At 36.8% G+C, this 26,312-nt stretch overlaps 1 protein-coding gene across 3 annotated transcripts in view; it reads right to left on the bottom strand.

Moving 5' to 3' along the window:
• Positions 1–7,926: 7,926 nt before the first annotated feature.
• Positions 7,927–26,312, bottom strand: part of BRD1 (bromodomain containing 1) — a 61,232-nt gene continuing 42,846 nt past the window's right edge. Inside the window, exons 8-12 of one of the 3 annotated variants that reach the window (XM_010580851.1) lie at positions 22,122–22,257; positions 20,681–20,808; positions 15,111–15,220; positions 12,578–12,732; positions 7,927–9,837 (exon numbers count right to left, since the gene is read on the bottom strand). In XM_010580851.1, the coding sequence (XP_010579153.1) occupies positions 9,654–9,837; positions 12,578–12,732; positions 15,111–15,220; positions 20,681–20,808; positions 22,122–22,257 (713 nt within the window). In that variant the 3' untranslated portion in view covers positions 7,927–9,653. Of the gene's footprint in view, positions 9,838–12,577; positions 12,733–15,110; positions 15,221–20,680; positions 20,809–22,121; positions 22,258–26,312 lie in introns of those variants that run through there. The other 2 variants (XM_010580850.1, XM_010580852.1) reach the window with 2 other exon arrangements.

Below are 26,312 nucleotides of genomic sequence, written 5' to 3'. Positions count from 1 at the left end.
TCTACCCTCTTCTGTGTAACATCTTGTGATTTTTTTCTGTTTTCATGCCTCCTAATGTGTATTGGTTTGCTGCTATAATACTCATTTTCAGTGGAAGAGAAACAGCTGAGGAAGAAAAGAGTTTGATGTTAGCATTAAAAATCAGAATTATTGCAAAAGAAAAACTTGTGCTAGATAAAGCTGGTCCTTTTTTTTTTCTTGTTAAGTGATCTTTGGTTTAGAACATAAAATTATATTATCTGTCTTAATTATTTTCGTTATAAAATGGTACATACAAATGTGCTAAAGAGAAAACCTTAAGCAGCAGCACTTTAGGAACACCATCATAATCTTTAATTATTTTTTAAATCAGTCCCAAGAAAAGAACGGAAGATATGATTGGTTTCCTCACAACTTCTTACCCTCCCCATGGTGCCTCCTAATTTAAACTAATTTAAAGTGTTACAAAACCTTTGTGAACTCTGCGCACTGAAAAGTTAGACAATCTTCAGGAAGAAGACTAATGGTATCCTGGGCTGCATTAGACCAGCAAGTATTGCCAGCAGGTTGAGGGAGGTGATCCTTCCCCTCTGTTCAGCTCTGGTGAGGCCACACCTGGAGTGCTGGGTCCAGTTTTGGGCTCCCCACTACGAGAGAGACAGATGGACATAGTGGAGAGAGTCCAACAAAGGGCCATAACGACGACGAAGGGACTGGAGCATCTCTCCTATAAGGAAGGTCTGAGAGAGCTGGGACCGTTCAGCCTGGAGAAAAGGCAGCTCGAGGGGATCTCATCAATGTATATACATACTTGAAGGGAGGGTGCAAAGAGGACAGAGCCAGGCTCTTCTCAGTGGTGCCTAGCGACAGGACCAGAGGCAAAGAGCACAAACTGAAACATGGGAGGTTCCCTCTGAACATCAGGAAACACTTTTTCACCGTGAGGGTGACCGAGCAGTGGCACAGGTTGCCCAAGGAGGTTGCAGTCTCCATCCTTGGAGATACTCAAAAGCTGCCTGGACAGGTCCTGGGCAACAGGCTGTAGGTGGCCCTGCTTGAGCAGGGGGGTTGGACACGATGGTCTCCAGAGGTCCCTGCCAACCTCAACCTCTCTGTCGTTCTGTGACATCACAAGCACCTACCATGTTTTTAGCAGTTCAACACAATCCTCCAGTTATCATAGCTGAAACCCTCAGAGCCAACAACCAGAGCTCCAAGAAACAGGACTAATCTTGTGCACAGCAGTATGTAATATCCAGGAAATCTTTCACTGTCAGATCTACCCTCTTCAAAGGGCAAAAGTGAAACATTTTCAGTGTATTTACTTAGCATTAGGTACCTCAAATTTACCCTTCCTTATTTTACACTGCTCACTTCCCACAGCCAGGGAAGCAAACTGAATAGCAATCATGGACATGATTTGTAAATCTAATGGTCAGCAGAAGAATGTAAAAAAGCCTTTGTAACCATTAAAGTATATACGGTGGTATACAAAATGAAAAGAGGTAAAGGCTCAACAGCGCTGTCTGTCAACAAACTAAAGCTATGAAATACATTATGCTTAGAAGATTTTGAGAAGCTTATTCTCATCCAGATTAATTTGCCAGCTGAGTAAGAACTGAGAATGTTTAAGAAGAATGAAGAAGTCTGGGATGGATTCACTTAAGATATGCCTTTACACATTCTCTTGGATGAAAATATTACTCTTTTCCTCAAAACAACCACCAAAGAATTTGGGTGAAACCTATGGTGTACATCAAGCCATGCACAGGGCTGCTCAATCCTGTTTAGTACCAAAGACTATCAACATGTCATTACCTATTAAAGACCAGCTAAGACTCTAATTTATTTACATACACCTCAGCATTTTTACAGCAGTTGAAGTATTAAAACCAAATAACTAATAATAAATTACATTCAAGATAAACACAGGAATTTTAAGAGATCTTATAAAGTTAAGCTGGTTTAAAGATCTTCCATTGAAAAGGGTGTAATGGAGATTGAGAAAAAAAATATACCAATTTGTGAGTTCCTAGAACACAACACAACATGTATACACGCATTTGTTCTTCCAGTCACACACTGCAAAAAGCCTTTTTTCACACTGCTGAAATCCCCTCTTACAGTAACATGTTCATTAAAACTTAGGACTATCTTTTAATGTAATCAACACGGCAACCAAGCCCCATATTTTTCTCAGCTGGAAACACCTGCTGACGAGTACTGTATTAGACATTTTCAGAAGAAATAAACATCTGTGGAAAGAAGCAGACAATTATGCAGCAAATTAGATTAGCTTGGTTCAAATTATTTGATGAAATTGATCTGAAAAATTGATTTTCATGCTTCATCAGCATCTTACTGGCATCTTGTATACATTCTCCCCATACTCCTCTGCACTTCTGCCAGATGATGATTAACTTCAATTTCACTTTTCTTCTAAAATATATAAATTAAGGACTACTTAGTTGCACCATCGTAAATGTGGAAGTTATAGAAAGGCATAAAATTTAGATTGCTAGTTAAGTTAATGTATAACCTGACTGTAGTTTTACTTGCTCTCTGTTTATCTTGTAAGAGTCATTTTCCTTGTGCACAGACTATTTCCACTGAAATGTAAAAAAAAAAAAAAAAAAGATACTTTTAATACAGGTCTTTACTTTCTAAAGGAACTGCTGCCCAAATGCATCATCTTGTCCTGGTTTGGACAAATAACATCTCTTTAATTCCACGTTCCCCCTGTGCTGAGGGCGGGGGGGGGTGGAACCTACTGGTATTCAAGCACCACATTTTATGGCTAGTTCAGTGAAGTCTACATGTCAGTCTGTGAAGAAACTAATTCTGGGATGTCCATATCATAGATGGAAACTCACACCAAGTAGGAAGCAAAGTACGAGCCAAAGAACTGCAAAAGCAAAATAAAACTTCATTCAAAACAGATTTAGATAAAAAAAATTCTAGACTACCATTTAAGAGTTTTGCAGTGCTATTTAGCATGGAAGTATTAAACAGTATTCACTAATATGCAGATGCAAAGTCAGACTATTGAAAATGTTCTCTCAGTTTCACATCAAACCATTGACAATTACTTTGTGAACTGCTGCAGTTTTTCAAAAACCTGTTTGCTCTAGGTGATATTTTTCTTGTTCACCTAAGAAAACACGATGAAGAACTTCAAAAGCATTGGTGAGGTCAAAAGTAATTCCAACTCTTACTTCCCCTTTTATCCACCATTAGGACTGTTATCCTATCCTACAGAAGTAAGAAATATTTTGAAATAAACTAAAAATTGTTCTCCATAACTTTTAACTGCTTATAAATCCACATAATTTGTATCTTTCTAAGTAGGAAAGTAGGACAATACTTGCCCTCTCTCTGCCCATCTCTCGACTACTACCTTTCCACCTAAAATCCAGCCACCATTACTTCTCTCACCATGTCCTTGCAGTGGCTTCATCTTTAGCAAGACTGGTGGACAATTCTCCAAATCCCTCTTTTTAAATGAATACACTACTTTAGCACTTCTCCAGTTCTTTAGAAAGCCCCAAAATCCTTCATGAGCTCATGATGAAAATTGGTAATGTTTTTCCTATAGTTCCCATTTGACTTATTGACACAAACTGCTAATGTTCTTCCTGTAGTTCTCCATCTGCTTGAGCATAAGCATCAAGCTTCTACAGCCCTAAAGAATAGTTAGATAAGGAAGATATTATCAACTTCTTTTTATCAGGGACTAGGAGTATGAAAAAATGACCTACCATCATCTCAAAACAACTCTCTTTGTGAAGAGTGAAGCAAAGAAATCAATCAAAACAACTCCAATCCTTCATCAGCTTTGCATCATCTATTAGCAACTCTGTTTTCCCATTAAAATGACAAGCACAGATTTTCCTTTATCGTCCTTGTATTTTCCATGTATTTAGATAAGCTTTTTCTTTTGTTTTATGCTATAAGAATATATATATATATAAAAGAATATATATGTGAGAATTCCTGTCCTCATAGAGCCAAGTATGGAGGAGTGAAGGACGCAATAATTGAACATAGATGAGGAAGATGTGTGAGCTCCCCTAACACATCGTCTTAGGCTAAAACAAATCCGTTACCTGGGGCTGTTGCCAGGGAAGTTGAACAGAGCATACAGTCAGATCTCCCTAGGGTTCGGAAAGTGAAGCCCTTCACAGCCAAGAATGGCTCCAGACAGCTTAGGCAACAGCAAAACCCTGCTAAAATGCAGATTAATGGGGTAGATGGGAAAAGTACTAGAAATACTTAGGCTCATTGTATAAAGAGGAGCAATCAAAGACTGGACATGGAAACTATTCACATTACCCCAGACCTCTTTGTACACCGAGACATTAGCCCAGGACGCTGAGACTTCCCTGGTTTGCTGGCAGCACTGACTTGTTGCAGTGAAGACACCAAAACAGTCAAACAAAAAAACGAGCTGAGCTTGGAGGAACTGTGAAAACAACCAACAGAGGCAGCAAAGCAGCAGTTTGACCAGAGGACTGTCTTCTAAGATATGTGATATCGCTGGGAATAATTTTAAAATTTTAAAGATAATTAAATTTAAATAAATAAATAAAAATATTCCTTATTCTGTCCCCTCTCTCCATGTAGTATTTGCAGAAGATAGAACAGGGCGACTGCAGTCACTGCAGTCTTAGATTTTTAACACTATAGAAACAATCAAAGAGAAAGGGATCTTGAATAACCTTACAGTTAAAGTACAGCTGCTGAGATCTTACATTTTCCTCCCTGACCAGCAGAGATTTGATAGCAGTTTCTGTGCACTGGCAATAAAAGAAAGCTGAATCACTAGGCATATAAAAATAAATTTACAGCTCCCTCCTCTCATCAAATACCAGTTTCCCAAAAAGTTTTAAAAAACCTTATTTATCAATTTCATGTTATTCCAAAAGAATATTTTTAAACTTTCATTAGCTTTACTAAAGATTTACTCTTTTTCTACCTTATAAGAGAAGTTTTAGAGGAAATAACTCTTTCAAGGAAGAACTGATAAAATAGGTAAGTCATAACTGAATGATGTTATACAAAAATGTAAACAAGCTAACCAAAAGGTGTTAAGGAGAATGTGGGCAGTAAATGCTTCCTCCATTTCCATTTCACTTCTACATTTGTGTTACAGACCTAACAAGGTGGAGGGGGGAGGAAGAAGTGTTTTCCTTTTACAGATAACGACCTTTACCCACACCATCACACACCAGAACTAAGTCTATTTAATTCCCTTGTGAATATCTTCAAGACAACCTTCTTTGCCAGCCTGCAGGACAGAGCAATTGTCTCATCTCACACCTTCACCTCCAAACTTCAGTTTTTTTGTTGATAATTGCTGTGTGTTCAACTTGCACTGCATTACTTGCAGCAAGCAGCCGAGTCATTTTCTGTGTTTAACACTACAGAATCCACCCATAGCAGTACACCTCTGAAAAGAAAATCAACAGCTAAATAAAATAGTGTAAAAACTAGCCTGTCACTAGCCATTAGACATAAAGTAAGAGAGCCAGAAAATCCTGAGTTGCTGTTCTATGTACTAGCTCTACGTTTAAAAATAAGCATTCCCAAAAGGGTCCACTTGCAGCAAGAACATCAGACAAAGCTACTTTTGATGGGCTACAAATACTAGAAGCAGAAAAGACTGCTCACCAGTAAAAAGTTTTAATAGCAGCATTTTGAAAAGAAAATATTAAATATCTTTTTGGTGAATGTTGATGGTCTGTGTGTATTGCTCCCTCTAGTGTAAAAAATACAAAATCACAATCAACAAACATTCAAAAAAAAATCACTGAGTTTGGTAACAAACTGTTTTTTTAAAAAAAGTAATTCTCTACCCACATTTTTTCCCTAAATGTTTATAACATGATTTCTCACATTTTAATACAAGAGAAGACAAATTTTAACTTAGTTTCAGCTTCTGATCCAGGTCGCTTGCACTTTTATTAATAGGAAATGATCATACCAGAATGGATTAGTGAATATGCAAGTCTACACCCTGTTATTTACTGCTCTAATGCTCCCCCAGAAATCAGTAAGATACAATGTGGTCTTCCTTTTTTTTTTTTTTCCCTCTGCTAGAATACTAACTTCCACTCGTATGATTATGTTACAGTTATTAATGGTGTCAAAGAACTTGGTCTAAAATGTAGTGAAGCACATTCTGATATGCACGTATTCATCTGACTACTGTACATGGTTAGGCCCTAGAATTTGGAAATAAAGCAGTTTAGGAGCTCAGACTTCCTTTCCTAAATAGGTGTGAAATCCCTTAAAAACACACAAGCCACACTGAAGACTTGTCAGTCTGAGAAATTATTTTAGACTTTAACCCAATCTGAAGAGCCACTGGATGACACTCAACTTTGGCAGAAGAGAGTACAGCAACAGCCGTAGCCACGGCTGCAACCTCCTCTCAGGCGGTATCTGGGAGGAATTCCTGGGACAGTTTCCGTAACACATACAAAAGAAAAACAACACAGCCTTTCCTGCCAGTTTCATCAAAAAATACGCAATGCGGTTCGTCAGGATGCTTAACAGGCTGCTTCTCTCAGTAGTTTTCCAGCTCAGAATTCTTTAAGTGCCTACAGCCACCTGTAAGAGCAAGGCAGCAGATTTACCTTCTCCCAGAACTGATAGAGCTGTCTCTGAAGATTAAAGTCAGAAAATGAAACTTCGAAGTCTGAGCAAAATTCAACTAAAGCTTTCATTGAAGACATGATTGAACTATTTGTTACAGAGTACTGAAATTAATGCTCTGCTTTTGGTTTCAAAAAAAGGAGCTCTTTTTTCCCCCCACCTATGTTGCCACCATCAGAAGCAGTCGAGAACTTGGGAAGCCGCCTAAAGAATAATTTTGCAACTGTGTGTATACTTTTTTTTTACTGGCACTTCGTACTTCACAGATACCAAAATTCTTATCATACCAATACCAAATTACCATCTTCCAACTCCTACTGTAACTGCAATTTCACCTTTCCAAGGTCTGACAGATCCAAAAAAACATCTTCTGTGCTTGCCAGAATGACGCTGTGAATCACAATTGTTTCACACAGACCAAATTTGAGTATATTTGGCAGAACAAGTCTGGAATACAATGTGATGCAGGCCATTTTTCCGACGACTTTTAAGAGGCAGTCCTAACAGACAACAAGTGGTTCTACTGTCTCAATATTGTACAAATTAAGCTCCATTCCCTTCAAAGATGACCATGGTTTTACAAGGGCATGTAGTGATAGGACAAGGGGTAATAACTTTAAACTGAAAGAGGATAGATTTAGATTAGATGTAAGGAAGAAGTTCTTCACTGTGAGGGTGGCGAGACACTGGAACAGGTTGCCCAGAGAAGCTGTGGATGCCCCATCCCTGGAAGTGTTCAAGGCCAGGCTGGATGGGGCTTTGAGCAACCTGGTCTAGTGGAAGGTGTCCCTGCCCATGGCGGGGAGGTTGGAACCAAATGATCTTCAAAGGTCCCTTCCAACCCAAACCATTCTATGACTCCATGGTTATATGGCAGATCCTTGAAGTCATTACACAGAAATTCTATTAAGGCAAACAACCAAATTTTATTTTTCTACCTGATGTGGCTGTTGTTTCTATCACAGCAGCACACCTCAATGATGGTCCTTGCAGGATACCTGCCATCACTACTCCCCCTAAAGCTGTGTTTACTGTACAGACTGAGAAAACTATTTGCTTGATCATTTGTGAAATTTAGTAATTACAAAGATGAGTTGGATAGAGTCCATTACAGGCGACTGGTCTCAGCTAGTTTAGCTAGCTAGAATACCCACCATGCAGAGGGCTCAGTAAGGATGATACTGCATGCCACAGCAAGAAAACAATCAAGATTCTTGAACTAGCACCTCTGTTAACAGCTCAGTCATGGAGTAAGAAAATGGGCACTAGAGCAAAATCTCAGGGGCTAAATTCAGGACAAAATTAACAGTTGAGAAAGAAATTTTATTTCAAGCTTCTAAGGGGGTATTACAAACAATAGAGAATAAAAACATTAAAAACTATTTAAAAAGTAATTGTCCCTTTAAAATAAAGATTCAAGCAGGTTTAACAATGAAGTATGCTATTCAATGAAGTTTTAAAAAAAGATTTAAAAAGTATTGGTTTTGCTGTATTTGCTAATCCTTTATAAAAAAGCTGGGCATAAATACTTCGTGCATTCGTATGCATTATTTGGTGTTTCATATTATATAACTTGGTACAGTATTTAAGATACCACTGCAAAAGAGTTCAAACACAGTGCATTTATAAATAATGGAGTCATTATAAATCACATTGCAAACATACCTTGCCATTTTCATTGTTACAAATTCGGTATCTCAGTGAAGGTAGGAATAAAGTAGCTACAACAATCAATATCTTGACTTTATTTTTTTTTCTTTTTAATATAAAAATGCAGTTCTGGAAACCCACCCTCCTTCTTCCCCCTGCCCAAACATAATGCTTTACTTCTTAAAAATAAAAATAAAGTACTAATTCTATATACATCACATGTACCATACAAAAATGTATCCAAAGTTTCTATTGCTACCAAAGTGTTCTAAATTAAAAGTTACATAAATCCCCTCATTGGAAACAAAAGATTACAAGTTACAAAAAAATCAAATTACACACAAACCATCAAGTTATTTTATACAATTTCCAATACATTTTTCTCCCAAAGCAAGTTGTCTTCTCATGTGCCTGTATAAAAATGCATATCAATATATTTGTCAATTTTATTTTTCATTATAAAGCAAATTAATACATTTTCTACAATAAATAAAACACAGGGAGGCACACATATCAACAAAATTAAATCAATGGGAGATAAATGGGATATGGTTTTGAAAGAAAGAATGTGCTTGCAGGCTTTAAGCCAGGTTTGTTTAAAACAAAAACCATCTTAAGTTATTTTGGGCAACAATGGAGTGTTTTTGGTGATTTGCAAGTGATGTACATAGTATAATTTTTTTTGTTGATGTCTTTCTCACAAAGTACCCTCCAAAATAATGCAACTTCCTTTCTTAAAATACATATTTGTAATTGTAAATTTACATCAATCTTAAATATGTGGTACTTTGTGCAAAGAGCAATCATTTACACAAACATTCAGAAGTCTTTTTCAGAAGCTACAGACCAAGGAAGAAATGATACAAGCAGCACCATATTGTATATGATTTAGGCAAACATATATTTGATGCCATTTTGATATTAGGCTCTAAAATCCACTAAACACCTTAAGCTGGAAGATGGTGCTTAGGTAACTTAACCTCAGAAAGAAAGAAAAAAAGAAGTAAAAAGCATGGAAACAAAAAACAACTCCCTCCCCAGCAAAATTATAAAAGGAATTAAAGAGCTACTTCTAAAATCAGAATAAGTTAAGTGTTGAATATACATTTATGTACAATTATGAACACTATGAACAAGACATTTTAACAGGTTTAGTGGAAAATCCTCCAAACTACAACACGATAAAATCATTAATCAGTATGGCAATGGTGATTTAGAAGAATTGCTCAACTATTTCAAGTTTGCAGAACTCAGCCACTGAATCAACAATTAAGGGGTTGTATCTTCAATACATTCTTTTAGACAAAGAGGTTCATTAGTAGAGTTCAAGTCTGTGTGGTATTTTTCATGCCTTGATAGAATCTCTGTTAGTCAATATCACTGAAGTCACTGACTGGTTCTCCATGGACTCTACTCAGGTGATTCATAGCACGATCAAAAGCAATTCTTACTGCTTTTCGTATGCTTGAGTTACGTCCTTCCATCATTTTTAACTTGTCTATGGTCTCATCTATCCCAAGGGGAACCATTTTGGATTTGGGAAGCCACTGCCTGTAAGAAAGGGTAAAATAAGTATGTTAAATACAGAATAAAATCAAGAAGTTTGTCCAGAAATACCAGGGCTGCTGTATTGTGTTTCTCATATATCAGATCAGCTTTACTATCTTAAATAAAGTGATAAAATTCCTTTCAAGATAGTACGTACTTTCCTTAAATATTTTAAGAACATAAAATATTAAGAAAGCCTCTTCCACAAAACAAAAAATACATTCCAATTCAATCACACTTATTTAATGATTGATATTAAGTATCAACTAAAAAAAATCAGCATGAAATACTGATGCAGTTTAGTTTAAGAATAGGCAGCAGCAACTAACAATGAATGTGGCTCAAGATTCACTTGACAGTTTTGTTTCTCTTCATTCTTTCATTTCCATTATTAAAAGGAATTTGCTGATGATAAATTTTTGCCTTACATTTAAGACATCTCAATCTGTTTTTATGGGGAAAGCTAAACTGTCAGGGAAGTTCTGCTTAGTATGCTTTTAACCAGTATGAAATCCCACTAACTCAGTATTCAGAGTACTTTTCTGTTTTAAGCTCCATGAATATCATTAATTCCTGGGCATACAGCAGTGATAATGAAAAAAGCTCTTACACCCCATTCTTCTAGTTAAAGGAAAAGCATTCTAAATATTTAAACATTTATGGAAATTAAGTAAATTTAATTATCTTAATCCTGTTTTCTTAAATTACAGGTATTATGGAAAACAAAAATTAGGTAAACTAATGAATTATCTATTAAAGTATATTACTGTAGCCTGCAATCCCAACCCTGCAAATGGCAAAAGCCAAGCTTCTGTTTAAAAACTTCAGTTTGGGAGTCCATTTGGAACCAAACCAACTGCAAATCAGACAGTAAAGTCTGATATAAAACATTTTATTCAAGATTTTTTTAACTGAATAAAATTGTCTCTTTAAATATTTTTTATTAAAGCACTCTAAACTACAATCCTATTGTACTGAGCACACACACTGGAACAAAAAAAAAGTAGAGTCAGTACAAGGACACAGACAGAACAGTAAAGAATAGCAACATCAGCACGATAAGCAGCAGTCTAACCATTATCAGTTTTAACACAGATAAGAGGGAAGTTTTAAGAAGGTATTTTTAACAGAAAGCTTGCCAAGTCCTCCAGATGCAAGCAGCAAAGGAGAAGAAACAAGTATGACTATCTGAAAAAGTAATCCATAGGTGATAGAAACTGGCATCATGGACTGAATATGACATATACCCTGCAAGTGAATGAAAATCATAGACACGGGTTCAGGAGTAAAAGAGACAAAAGTGAGTTAGAGTGGTAAGTGCCAAAATGGCCAAAATAATCAGGATAAAAACAATTTTCAAAAAAGCTGAGGGAGTGGCGGTGGAGAGGAGAGGGGCAAGGGGCTAGAAAAGTATTTAGCCTTTCCTGTCCATTTGTGCATAGTATCCATTAAAGACAGCTTTGCATATTATTTACAAGATTTAGGACCACCTGCATATGGTGACAAATCAGAAAGGTTTAAGCTGCAGAGGACTCCCAAGATCAAGAAGCAAATCACAGCAATTATTAAGGAAGTGGCTAGGGGGAGCATGCATTAGACTTGTGATAGCAATAAGAGAAAAATGAGAAACAGAACACTGAATATGTTTAAATTTGCATGTTCTCCACGAACGAAGGCAGAAGAATGCAGGATCTCATGGAATCCTGTGCAACTGAAGAAAGATGATCATGAAGAAGTACCAATTAATTAAGAAAAGAACTGAAGAACAGAGAGAGCAAGCCAAAGAATCACTATTATGCCAAAGGATCTATGAAGACAGAAAAGCAAAGTTCTAAATTTCAGGCAAGAAGTTATTTAGGTGATAGTATACTGGGACAGAGAGAGTTGGGAGAATGGCAGCATTTCTAGACATCACATATAATCAACTAAAGTGGAAAATGGTATCTGAAAATGTAAGCAAACTCAAGAGTAAAATTAAGATGTAAAAAGATTTAAAGCTAGCTTGACCTGTGTGGAAAGCCAGAGAGTAGATGTATTAAGAAGAACACAGGAAAGAAATACAAGATTTGATGAAAGGAAGAAAGAGAGGTAGATGAAAAGCTTCCGTATCTGGCAAAAAAAACCCATAAAACCCCAACCAAACAAAAAAACACCAAAAAAAGCGCTAAAAATAAAATAAAATTAAAAAAAAAAAAAAAAAGCTACTGGAAGGGGAAAAGAATGTTTTATTGTGTGAATTATCCCTTCAGGCTCCACGTGGCATACTGCTGATACTGAAAGTAATGGAAAAAGGGAAGGTTTTGTGAAAAAATTTAGAAAAGGCTAAGAACTTCAGATGAGAGTGTTGTTAAAGCATTTAAACCAGAGAGGTTAAAAAGTTAAAGAAAATACACTTGAGCACACTTGGGAAAAAAAACCCTAAAGACTGTTACCTTTAAAAAGCCTGTTTAGCCAAAGCAGCAATTTTATCATGTCAATAAATGAAACCAGCTTGTAAATCAAACCAAAAGACTATTTAACGGCTTTTATTACGTTCTTTCAAACTGACCATAAAAAGGTATCTTTCAGTAATGACATGCCTTAGTCCAACAATAGACTCATCTATGAAATTTTAAGATTACAGTTGATACTTCATAGGAAAGATATCCATGGAAAGGTAATGTTTCAATTTTCTTCTAGATTAAAGGTACAGGCTTTTAGAATTTTAAGTCTCTGCATCAAACAATACATTTCAATAACATACCAACTTCTTTTATTGTCAAAAAATAGTACTAAGAATAGTTTCTCATCTGATTTGGTCTGCATTTGTTCTCCAATTTTCAGTACATCCAGAGGTGGCACTGGTATAGTAACACCGTTGTGATGGCCAGCAACACGAGGCATCTTAGGGTCAATAATCTACAAAAGAAAAGAAAGGACAGTTCCTAATTTTTAAAACTACATCATTTATTTTAAGGAGATATTAAAAATAAAGTTAATAGGAAAAGAATCATAAACTAAACAGCTACTGCATATAAACTGGCTTTGTGTCACACACACAACTTCTTGAGATAAACTGAATAGGTATATTGGAGGCAACAGCAGTAGATTTAACTGAAAAAACTATCTCTAGAGCATTTTTCAGCTATATCAGTTCTTCTTAAAAGTCACATCTGAATTTCACTTAGTACAACTTTGCAGACTGACAAGCAAGTTTCAGAAAGAGAAAGCTGAACCAGGATTTCTAAAAGCCTAAATGACCTCGAATTTTGTTTTTGAATTTCAGAATACCTTAAAGAAACAACCTATGTTAAGGTATAAATACTTGTTTCTGCAAAATACAAGCCCCACACTCAAAATCTGGAGCAAAAAGCCCTCTAACAAGCAAAAAAACCCAAACCAAAAAAAAGAAATCAGAAGTCACTTTCAAGTATCTTGCATATCCAATTTAATGACATATCCAATTTAATTTCAGCAAAACATGCAGTTACAGTCACAAATTCTTTCTGAATGAAAGTTGGGGGAAGGAGGGAGATGCTGCTAACATTAAACTAATGAGGCTGATGGAGAAAACACTCCTTTGTAGGCAGATCACAGCATTATCAAGTGCTCAGCTTTCACCAAAGAAGGGTTATGTTACTCCATGCCTCTTCCACTCACCTCCTACCCTACAAACTCCTGTTGTTTTTCTAGCATCCACACTGGCACCAATCTTAATCCAGAGTAAACTGATTATAAGAACTAAATCAACAGAAAGCTAACACTGTGGGGAGTTTGTAGAAATCAGAACAACTCTCTTCGCTTGACTGAGGTTTAATTCCTCAGTCAACTCATCACACATTCAGAGAAAAATCACTGCTGACAAAGGAGTGGGCAGAAAAGGAGCCATTTGGTCACAACCAGATTAAATCTAACACTAACGTGCTAATACCATTCAAGACACAATCAAATCATCAAATTTTCAGCATCTGACCTAAGAGTGTTCAAATCACCCACTGAGGGCACTTAAACTCAAGTGCTCTGAATCTCACCTCCACCAGTCTTAACCTGATTCTGTATGATTACGTTTCCTGATGTCCCCAGCACACATATACTAAAAGTCAAGATTGTCCAGTCTATTATATAAATCAACCCATAGTGTATGAACTGTTTAACCCCAAATGCACTTTATCAACAACATTTTCTCTGCAAGCTTTGATGTAAGTAGAACTGTGTGTGCTTCTCCTAAAATAACACAGGCACAACAGCTTTAAGTTTCCAGTACATCATTCACAACTGGATACAATCATTCAATTTATTCCAACTCTACCAAGTTTTTTGTTTCTTTAATGAACTGCAGGATCAGAATATTTTTATGCTAATTTTGCAGCAGAAAATATCTTATAGTTCCAACACTAACAAGATGTCTGTCAAAGGCTAATTCAGTTCATCTTTTAAACAGTAAGACATATTGCAGAAACAAAGTACTGAGACAGGTGTGCTGGTTTAGGCTGGGATAGAGTTAATTTTCTTCACAGTAGCTAGTATGGGGCTGTGTTTTGGATTTGTGCTGGAAACAGTGTTGATAACACAGGGATGTTTTGGTTACTGCTGAGCAGTGCTTACCCAGAGCCAAGGGCTTTTCTACTCCTCACCCCACCCCACCAGCGAGGAGGCTGGGGGGGCACAAGGAGTTGGGGGGGGACACAGCCGGGACAGCTGACCCCAACTGACCAGAGGGGTATTCCAGACCATAGGACATCATGCAACCCATATAAAGCTGGGGGAAGAAGAAGGAAGGGGGGGACGTTCGGAGTGATGGTGTTTGTCTTCCCAAGTCACCGTTAGGTATGATGGAGCCCTGCTGTCCTGGAGATGGCTGAACACCTGCCTGCCCATGGGAAGTGGGGAATGAATTCCTTGGTTTGCTTTGCTTGTGTGCATGGCTTTTTGCTTTACCTATTAAACTGCCTTTATCTCAACCCATGAGTTTTCTCACTTTAAGTCTTCTGATTCTCTTCCCCATCCTGCTGTGGGTGGGAGTGAGCAAGTGGCTGTGTGGTGCTTAGTTGCTAGCTGGGGTTAAACCACGACAACAGGTATTGCACATCTCAAAAGATGGGAAGGTTGGTAGAGATTATTGACACAACATCTGATAATGCAATAATTTTACAAACTGGATGCATGGTATAGAGGGCAGAATAATTCACCTTTATTCAACCTGAATGGGAATTTACCGACGACCTTATGTTCACGCACCAGTATTTTCAGACCAGGAACAGTATCACTAGAGTACTGATGGGAACCTGTGTACTTACCAGAGCTGGGTAAGAGGGATATCCACTGCATTTGGCCCATACTACTTTTAGAGGCTCAAGAACGGATGTTGCAGCGTCAGTTGAAATCCACATACTGCTATGCCCAACTTCTAAGAACAAATAATAATTAAATATAAATTTAAAATGTTAAAGAATGAAATCTTCTGAAGTTCTTTGTTTCCCCATGAATAGCTCCTGATCATTAGACTCCACATACCAATATTACCTTTCACGCACATACCAATAAAAAGCAGGTAATGTTCATAACAGGTCTTTAAATGATACTAGTACTTTAATCCAAGCCTACAGATAAAGAACAAGTTTTTAGATACTTCTAGAAACAGCGTATCTTAGAACAGCTTAATTATCATAAATCCAAGTGTTTGCCAAATTCTAATAAGCCTTTCCCTTTGAAAAAGCTCAAAAGAAAAACTAAAATTATGGTACTCCAAATAACCAGTTTCTTTTGAAACTAGTGTTGCAACTTGCAGAGTGCTGGATATCCATAGTAGGATTAGCAGCTGAAAACTTACAATGCTTGTCTGGTATACCTTTCTGTTCTTATGCGCAAGTTCTAAATAAATATAAATTAAAATGCAGATTGTTTATTTTTTATCAGCCCTCTTGGTCTCTCTGCCCAGCCCTTTCCTGCAACAAAGTTCAGAAAGACCAACAGGATTCAAGGAAGCAGCTACAATAGTGGTTTTTTTCCTTCTCAAGAGGCAGCATAACAGAAAACCGAGTTTATGTTACTGCTCCCTTCCACCAGAATCCTGTTTTCTTCCATTGCTCACCACTGGATTGAAGGATGAGACAGGTTTAAGTCTTTCAGTCACCCAGAACCACAACTGCCCCCTAGACACATAGGGATATGGTCAAGACACTGGGCAGAAGACTATCGCCTCAAGATGGAACTGGAGGTGGAACAAGTAGAAAGAAGGTAATGGAAGTTCACAAGCTGTAAAGATGAGGCGGCACTTCTTGTATGGGGAAACGTGGTACCAAAATACAGTTCAGAGGTTGCAGTCACACTTTTTTTAGCAGTAAGGCAATACTTGATAGAAGTAGCTCTCTATTTGCCAAAACATGATTTACTCCTCAATTCTTCCCAATCTGCTCCCATTTAAAATGGGCAATGCTTATTTATTATGAAATGTGGCATGCAGATATACCTTCTATCTCAAGATCACAAAACAGTACTTGAAAAGTAGTGGTTTCAGACCTTGTAAGAGTAGAAATAGCAAGGAAAAACTGTTTAAGGTGATCACACACACACACAAAAAAAAAAAAAAGTCCATCATTCTCCAGAATACATTCTAGGTCAATTTCCAGCCAAAGGCCAATTCATTCAATTGTAGTTTATTTTTAATTTGTAATGGTATCAACATTTCAAGAAAATACTTTGTTGGGAAGTGTGACCTTAGAGATGCACAACTATGTAACATCAGTTATCAAAACGCAATAGTTCATAATAACTTGCCACCACAGCATAACGAAGATGTTAGATGTTTTTGAAGCTAAAAGTTGTTACAGGTTCTATTATAGGTGTGGGCATCATAGGAGAAAGAGAAACAAATGCAATTTTTCCAGTGTCTTTAAGACCTTGACCAAGTCTCCTAAAGAAAACAGGTATCTTTGTCAGCAATCTCTGCAGGCTTTACAGAGGAGATATTTAATTAGTGGATTCCATTACAGAAACCCATGAAATTGATTTGTCTTATTTACACTATTTCTTACTGAACTACATGACCTTGGAAAAACAGTTACTAAATCTATTTACTACTTTGTTTATTTGTTCCTTTCTGTATATTTTGAGAGGGCATTCTTGGACATTAACTTTCTCATTAAAAGCCATAGTAATATTCTTCAGATTTATAAACATATAATACACACAAATATAATACATACTGCATTCTTGTACTTCTAAGAGTATAGCTGAATACATGAAACACTGGATATTATGGAAAGACATGTTAAATCCAGATGAACCATCCTGGTAATATCTCAGAATAAAACAACCAGAGCAATAGCTAACACAACAGAAAAAGCAACTTCAACAATTTCTTTTAGTTCTCTGCTCTATTAATAACAGTATGTTAAGTATTCAGGTGCCAGTTAGAAAGTGTCATGAAGGTTTAGATTAATGTATCCTTCATACACAGACTATTTTGAAAAACATATATATAGAACTGTATCTGGTACATAAAAACAGTACAAGTCCTCTTCTTCAGGGCAGCTGACAAGAAAGAAAAGAAACCTACATTATTCTCAGCTGCTGAGTTGATATGACACAAAGAAAATGGTATTTTAATGCTGAGTGGAAGGTCATACACAGTCTGACAGGATGCATGCAGCCAGATCCCCTCAGAGACTTCTCAGGTGTATACACAGTAGAAAAGAGTCCCAGAATTTTTCCCACATGGTGATAGGGGGTTACTATACTAGCACATATAGGTTACTAGTTTTTCTTTCCAACATAAACACCACTGTATTTCCTCAAGCTACGAGAGACAATGAATTTAAGTTAGCAGTCAGGACAACATACTGCTAAAGATTTTAAACAACAGTATTCCCACTAGCTGAAAACCAACAGTACTGAAACACCACAAACCAGACTTAAGATCCTACACAGTTTAGGGTAAAGATAAGGATGTCTCATTACACTTTTCCTCCCCTTACAGACTTCTTACAATATTTTTAAATCAACCACTGTTTTTTTCAATATCAGTCTCATAATAGAGTCAATATGTTTAATTTTTTATGGGAAGTTGAGCAAAACACCCCTTACATGCCGTCGTCACAAGTCTCAAAACTTTAAGGCACTTCTGTCTTCAAAAACAGAGCTAAGAACTTCAAACGCAATATCTGCGTAGCTTTCAGCGAGGAATGCAAGCTCTTCAAAGGACAATTTTATTTTAAACCAGAAACTTCAGCCACAAACAGGAAAGTCTCCTGAAAGATGATCAGATTAATAGTGCACAGTGTTACCTTTTTTTTTTCTGTTGTTGTTGTTGTTGTTTACATAGAGGAAACTTTGATTTTAACACCTAAATCTGCAGACAAATCCACTGACATTAAGCACATTTAAGCTCTGAAACTACTGCCACCCAAGAGGTGGCTGTGGTATCTGCTCATTCGTTAGCACAGATGATAAATCAATACTTTCCTTTTACTGTGTAACTCTTGGCTGGACAAAGTGTTCTCTCTGCTGTCAATGTTACCTGTTGAAATTTAGACCACGCAGAGGGAAAAGCTATTTGAGTCAAATGCAGCAAAATGTTCCCCTACAACCTGTGCCCTGCCCACTCTTGCTTACCAGTCTGATGGGACTGAAGGGAAAGACAGCATCTAGACACTGCTGGAAAAAATACCATCACTAAGACTTACTGAGGGGGGGGAGGGGGGGGGGGAAATCTGACAAGAGGGTGGATCAACTGGCTGGACAAAGATGGGGACAAAGAATTTGAAACTGGGACAAAAAGCACGAGAGAACCTGGGAGCAGGAGAGCTAGAGAAGATTCTTGGATCAAGGAACAAGGAATAGCCAGGCAAAAAGACTGGGGCAAGGTTCAGGAGGGACAGGCAAAGAAAATGTTGCCACTTTGGCACAGCAACTTCCTGACCCTATAAAGGAATCCAAGACCTACAAATGTCAGCACATCCCTGTATACAGCAGCTATTAATGAAAACCACTCATAGCGCATGCCTATTCATCTTCCAGTGCTCTTGCACACCAAGGACAACAAGGTACTACATACAAATAATTCTATTTGAAAACCGAGAAAACCCTATTAAGCCTACAAGTTCAAGCCTCAAAAGTTAGACAGAATTCTGTCTTTGAAACTTTAATCCATCTTCTGTATTAATATCTCAATATAACCTTCATATTTCAATATAGAACATATTTTTCCATAATAGTCTTAACTTGTCCAGTACGCTGAGTGGACCTGGTTCTAAAGCATACCTCACTCAGTCTCACAAGTCAAAAATGCTGAATGTGGCAGCAGTATTACAGAAAACAGCATGCCCCAACTTGCACACTTGGTTTTGTGATTTCAACAGCACTCTTTTAACATTGTTTGTGTGTGGACTAACGTATTTCAGTGTGCATGCATTACAATGATTACATCCATTAAATCAATGCAAAACTGCATCCCATCCTAATTGCAGTGTTACAACATACCATACCACAGGTTCTGAGACAGCATCTTGTAAATAGAAACAAGATATTCCTTTGACCTAAAGGCAGCATAACTGTAAGCACTGTATTTGTTTCTAAAGCATATAGACTCTGTCAAACAACTGTTTGAGACATTTTGCCAACAATGAACGACCCTTTAAGTTACTTCGTAAAATCTGGGGTTTAACTAATAAAAGTTAATCATGGTAAAATTCCAGTTATGCACAGAACATAAGCAGGAGTCTTCACTTCCCTCCTACTTATTTCCTCCTCTTGATCTGCTGAGGTAACAGGGTGCAGAAGGCAGCCAAAAGAGCTCAAACTAGACAGAACATATAGTAATACAAAAAATAATGCTGTTAAATGTAATTTGCTCCTTCTTTTAGGTAGCTGTATAATCTATCTGAGAACACAGACAGAACTGAAAGAGAACAAGGAAAGTTCTGAAAAAACAGGTATAGGAATTCTAAGTGGAAAGTGTTAAATAGAAGACTACCCATGGCAGAGTAAGAAAAGCAAATGGGAAAGGTTAAGTCCTGTATGAGAGGTTACCATACGATAATAAAGATACTAAACCTTAGAGTAATGAAGCAGTAGCTGAAAACAGATTAGCTGCAAGGAAGAAACAAAACTGATCATATGGGGAGGAAAGAACAGACCAAGGCAAACAGAGTCAGATAAAAGCACTAGAAAGACATGAAAGTGTCCTGGACAAGGAACACCCAGGATGAGGGGGAGAGGAGTTCTAAGGTCAGAAACTAAAGACAGGCCTGCTAGACACTGCAAGGCTGATGCCTAACTTCAGCATGGAGCACTGCATTACACAAACACAGTTCTACTTAGGGAAGAGATGACCTACTTAAACCTTGTAATGCAATTAAAACATAGAAACAGGTGGAAAACATATCAACAGAACATCGTTATTTCCCTAAAATTTGGTAACATACTATCCTCTACATTCCTAGAAATATCTACTTTCCAATTTCAAATTTTTCCTGCATCAAAGCAGACCATGTCTTATCCATCTGTCAACATGTTTATGCAGACCAGTATATGAGAAATAAACCCTAAACGAAAAAGCCCAACAAAGAAAAATATCGACAGAACCACAAATACTACTTCAGGTGAAGTTTTGCTTGTATTACTAGAGTAGCTTGATCACTTTAAATACTACTTATTAATCAAAAAACCAAAATCAGCTACTATTCTTTTCTCTTCAAAGTCTTTAGAGTCAAAAGCAGAAACAAGTCGTTTCTGCAATGTTATCAACACCATTTTCAGAATGCTTAATCTATTTCAGCAGCAAAAATAAGAATGCTAGAATCTGTCAAATAAATGGAAAAAATTATAGTTATACAATATTATTAAGAATACAATTATTTATAGTTACCAGCTGCAATTCTTGCTGCTTTGGCATAGTTTCCATTTTCAATGCATGATATCAATTCACTTCGGTCTTCAAGTGTGTGTCTTCGTATAAGTGCAGGTTTACCTTTACCACACTTTGGTAGGCTGAAACTAAAAAAGTATTAATATTAAAACTGTTACTTGATAATGAACATTGTTCAGTATAAATCAAGACTTTGAAAAAGAATTTAAAATTCATCAGTACACAGTAAAATCAGAGCAGCAATCTCTAACAAATTTTATGTAACAAACACAAACAACAATATAAAAACCAAAACCCCAAATTATTTTCATGCACAGAATTGCCTGGTTATCAGCAAAAGACAAACAGTATGCAACTGCACCTCAACTGCTGTACAGGTTAGACATGCACAAATGAGAGAAGCTGCTTTGTCTCCAGTGTTACAGTGGATACTGGCCAAATGAAAACATATTCCATCTGCTCCAACAGTTCCACTACACAGGAAAGACAATTATTTTATCTTTCATTTTTTGCTACAAATTCAAGTCTTTCAATTGCAGAATGTCTATACCCAAAAATCAGAAGTTTGTTCTCTGCACACTTTAGTTTTCTTTAAAGAGATCATAGAACCCGAACGGTAATTATTCTAGATCAAATCCTCAATACATCATATTCACAAGAGATGCAATATTAACCTCTCTTTGTTTCTGAAAGCTTGTTTGACATGAGTGCATTAACACCATTCCCTTAAACAGTGTAATACCAATCTTGAACACATGAATAAAGCCTTTTTTTCTCTAACAGATTTAACCCATACTCCTGTATTCCCCATCCTCAGAGCCCAGGACTGGAGACAGCTACCTTTTATTCTGAGATTAGTGTGCTTTTGGAAGATGTGCACCACTGGTGATGGAGAAATATTTACCAATGGTGGCAGAGGTGACCATTCCGACAGTCCTGTCTTTAACAACAGACTTCACAAAGAGAAGGTCAATAGTTGGTATACGGGTACTATCATCACTGCAGTAACTAGCCAGTAATCCAGATCACAGACTGATAATCTACAGTTCCACAGCTACTGAATTTACCTTCCCTGTGTACAAGACTCTGCTTTGGAAATTGCTTTTCTCCTTCCCTCACCAAAGCAAACACACACATTTTAGTGTTCAGGATTAGGAAGATAATTAAAAAAAGTTACTATATGCACAAACACATGTATCTATACAGAGCAAGAGAAGCATAGTAAAGTATAAAGTGCAACTGCCCAGATCTGCAACAACCTGAATTCAACAAAAGAATACTAGCAATCCTGAAAGATGTCTCAGATTTGACACACAACTGAGAAAATTGAAATGTACTCTTTTTTTCTAAAATTTACGCAATCCACTGCTGTGGGTCACAAGCAGTATAGAAAAGCTGCTATATTCAGTCTCAAATTTGTATTTCAAATTTACAGGTTTACCTTGAGCTACACAAAAGACTGTTACTCGATGAAATACTAGATTCTGATGCACAGCGGCGACGGGGTTCAACTTTTCTTCCCGGAGTATCATCTAATGCTCTCTCTTTACTTCCATCTCCAAAACCATTTGACAGACCTACAGCATAACACAAAACCAAACTGCATCAAACTGGAAACGACACCATTTTCATTAACAACTTTTTGTATTCACACACTGTATCATTATTGTTCTGTAATTCAAGTATTTTGAAGTGACGAAAAAGAACACGAACATTAACAAAATTTCATTTCAAAACACAGTATTATAAATAGGAGGTTCCTGTAACCCAGATTTTAAAGACAGGATGGAAATTTAGGTAACATAAAAAAAGGTGAAGATTATAATATGGGAAATGCCAAATGGAGTATCAAATCAGTCTTTGTATGCAATGTTTCCAACTATTAAGACAGTCAGGCTGCAGAAGCTGGGTAGAAAAAAAAAACAAGAAAAAACCAAATAGCGTTACAAACCCGGCAGATTCACCAAGTCAACACAAGACTCATTTGAATACAACGTTACAACCATAAGTCAAGAAATACTGAAAAACTTTTCAAACACTGGAAGTAGAGTGTGATAAGGATTCCCTCCTGATGCTATCTAGTTCCTCCTGAAAGTCTTTCCATTTTACTAAATCCAGACTGAAATTATCGTGTCTGTTTTCTGTGATGAACAATCAATAATATGCACATTACTATTTTTGACTATCCTTCCCCTGGCACAAGTTTATATATGTCCAAGGATATTATATTTTAATTTCGTAATTGTAACGAAAAACGTAAAAAAGGCTTTTATATTACAAGCTACTGACTTGATGGGCTGCCACCAATCCTGCTCTGGGTTTGCTAATTCACAAACAGTGTAGTTCTTATTAAGCCACTTCTATATTTGATTAATAGACAAATGAAGAGGTTCAAGATAGCGTTCTGAAGATTTTCCCAAGGGTGGGGTAGGGGTGGAAGTCAGGACTAAAAAAAGGAAGAATCCAACACAGACTCGAGAGTATCAACACAAATGAACTGACTAAAGACAATAGTACTAGCCTGCGAACAGCTACTGCAAGCTGTAGCCTGCAAAGAGAACAAAATTTTAACACTAATTCAATTCTGAGCACATTTATTTCCTTACAATAAATTACAGCTTTTACTTAAGTCGTATGACCAGCATGCTTCCCATAGTGCAAGAAAGAACTACCCATCCCAGACATCCTATTATGAGAGTCTTAAAGGTCATCATGATCTTTGTTCATTCAGACATAGTCAAATAAGCTTATGTAACTTCACGTGTCTCTCCATAGAGCATTATAGTATAAGACAATTATGGCAGAACTCCCTTTATTAAGTTCTAATTCTTTCAGATTGTTTGCTATGAAGACCTCTGCAAAGAAGGCTGACAACTAAGGAACTTGAGCTTAGAAGTTGCTTTGTACGATCCAATCATGTTTCAAGGCATTTCCATACAGTGATTTAAGGGATTTCTCCCTCCACGCCCAGGAGACCTTCCCTTTGGTTTATCAACACAATTTTAGATTTTTAAGAGAAAAAGGAGAATTTTTTCAATGGTCTGAAAGATTTATAGATAAGCATTCTCTTTCATGGTCATTTAGTTGACACTGTAGAACATTCATTTAATAGGGTCTGTTTTGTAACTCCTGTATTTGCCTTTGGTTTCCTATACAAGAAAAAAAATTATGAAGGTAGCATTGTCTTCAGTGTTCAAGCACCAAACTACATGCTATTGATTAATCTTGCTCTCATTCTCAGCAAGTCAGTACAAATAGCTGGAGATTAAGAAGAAGGTCAGCTATAGACTATGCTGAAAGACCTGTCAAATCAGAGTATGCTTTATGAGAACGCTTAAATTCCCCTACAAACTACCACAGTACACTTCACATAGCATCTGAAATGAAAAGCTGAAAAAACATTCTGCAAAGATAAAAAGCATATCTCTTACATCTCTGCAAATAACTATTTTTTATTCTTAGATATCCCATCAGACCTATTTTTCAAGTGAGGTGTAGAAACTGTTTAGTTTTCATCCTGCCACAAGCCAGAGAGACATTAGTCAAGTTATCATTCAGGCATCTAGCTAATATAAATCAGCTATCAGCACAAACAAGTTAGATCACAGATTAAATTTTAAATTTAAAGACAGATCAAGTAATTATGGCTACCAGAACCAGCACACAGTTCAGGTTCCCAATGGACTGAGAAAGTGGAAGGAAATATCTGTTTATTCTTGTAAGAGTATGTATAAAACGTTTAACCATATGTATGCCAAATATGTCGTGGCTACATATCTCTATGTACACTGGTTCTGTATGTATGTGTATATCCAGGACAAAAAAAATTAGGGAGTAGCTTCACAATTTGATTGCTTCAATCAGTTTATGATTGTGCTGCCACTGAAACAGACACTTAAGTGCTCTCAAGTCCCTTATAATGGTTTCTTCCCATCATCACCATGTCAGTACCAAGAAATATGTGGTCATAGTAATGAACTAGTTTTCATTGATGCACTGCGCAAAGCAACCACATGATTGCCTGATTGCGGAACAAGCGATGCAACAGAAACATGCAACTATAGCAATGGAGACAGCTCTCTGCAGTGGTAGTCCAGCCTTACATTAGTTCAAACATAACCTATGTTAAGAGTTTAACGACTCATTTAATTCACTAACAGAGAGGTTTAAGATTACAGTAAGCAAAGTTTTTTCTATCTGTAGAATGGTTACCAACACTGGAAAAACTCCCAACTTTTCTGATAAATAAGCAATATTAAAGTGCAAAAGAATTTAGAGCTTCTCAGACACATTGCCCTTTTGCTTGTGGAAGTATGAAGAACAAAGAATATGCAGACTATTAGCAGGAGTAATTTCCTTGAATATCAATCCCTGAATGACATCAGCTTACACAATCCATGAGACTCAAGTTTATACAGTCCACTTCTCAGAAATTATAAGGAATAGGCATTATTTTAAGAAAGGAAGACCTCAATGCTTATTTTAAACAAAACACACTCCTATGTAGTCACAGATGCAGCAGTTCCCAAGTGACCTTGTAACTTGCCAGAAAAATCCAGGCAATAGAAGTGCTTTATGGTTATCACTGATGTGCAAAAACTAAACAGATATACTACATTTATATGCTATAACTGGGAATTTTGTTTTTAGATCATTACAAAACTCTTTCTCCCATGAATCAAGAAACACCCCATCTTCTGTAGCTACTAGAGTAAGTGAGATTAAAGAAGATCTCATTCGCTTTAACGAATTTGCATTTTATTGGCTTAAAAGATACTACTAAGAAGGTCAAATAAAGAAAATCCATGGGAGATGTAACTCATCCTGCATTTGCAGATTAGTAGCCTGGGTAAACCTGCAACAAACCTCTATATGAGCCATGTATATTTTCCAAAAGCTCATAGTTTTGTTAGGTCAAATGAGCTTTTTCTGCATTCATGGAGAGAAACTTTATTGTCAAGTACTGAACTTCATACACATAGCCCCTCACCAACAGCCTTGATTGAGAACAACCTCTCTCTCTCAAAAAAACAAAACAAAACAAAACCTGCAAACATCAAACTAAAACCACTAAAATTTGTGGATTTTCCCCTCTTTTCTTACATTTCTTCAAAAAACAGTCTGCTCTCAGAGGCAGAACTCAACTTCTTTCATCTCAAAAAAAGAAAAAAAAAAGGAATTCATGGCATATAACACACATAACCATTTTAAAAATAAAGAAACACTAACAAACAACTGTAAACCAAGAAGAAAAAAAAAGCAAGCCAAAGATGATCAGCTTGATACTTTTTCACAGGCTTCTCACTGCCCTGAAAATTGTATTCATCAGGGGAAGTTTCAACTTTTTCTCAACAGTAGCAGCTTGTTCATAAACTGTAATTAAAACTTTCACTGACTGCCTACATCAAGCAAGTTAGAATCTTGTTACCCATACAAAGTGGAAGCAGGAAAAGGTAACTCCCAAAAGACAGCAGAAGTTCAGAAAAAAAGACACAGGAACAACACTCAGGATAGTCCAAGGAGCTGCATGCTCCATGAATGTACAAAAATGCTGCCACAGAAAACAGAATTTTGCATTTCAGACTGCAATCGCATCTTGCAGTTCTGCTGAAACAAAAATAGAGAAGCAGAA

The sequence above is a fragment of the Haliaeetus leucocephalus genome, unplaced genomic scaffold (genome assembly GCF_000737465.1).
Source record: "Haliaeetus leucocephalus isolate CR32 unplaced genomic scaffold, Haliaeetus_leucocephalus-4.0 Scaffold751, whole genome shotgun sequence".
Taxonomy (NCBI): Eukaryota; Metazoa; Chordata; class Aves; order Accipitriformes; family Accipitridae; genus Haliaeetus; species Haliaeetus leucocephalus.
Note: the sequence above shows the minus strand (reverse complement) of the source record. Positions and strands in the feature narration are given on the sequence as shown.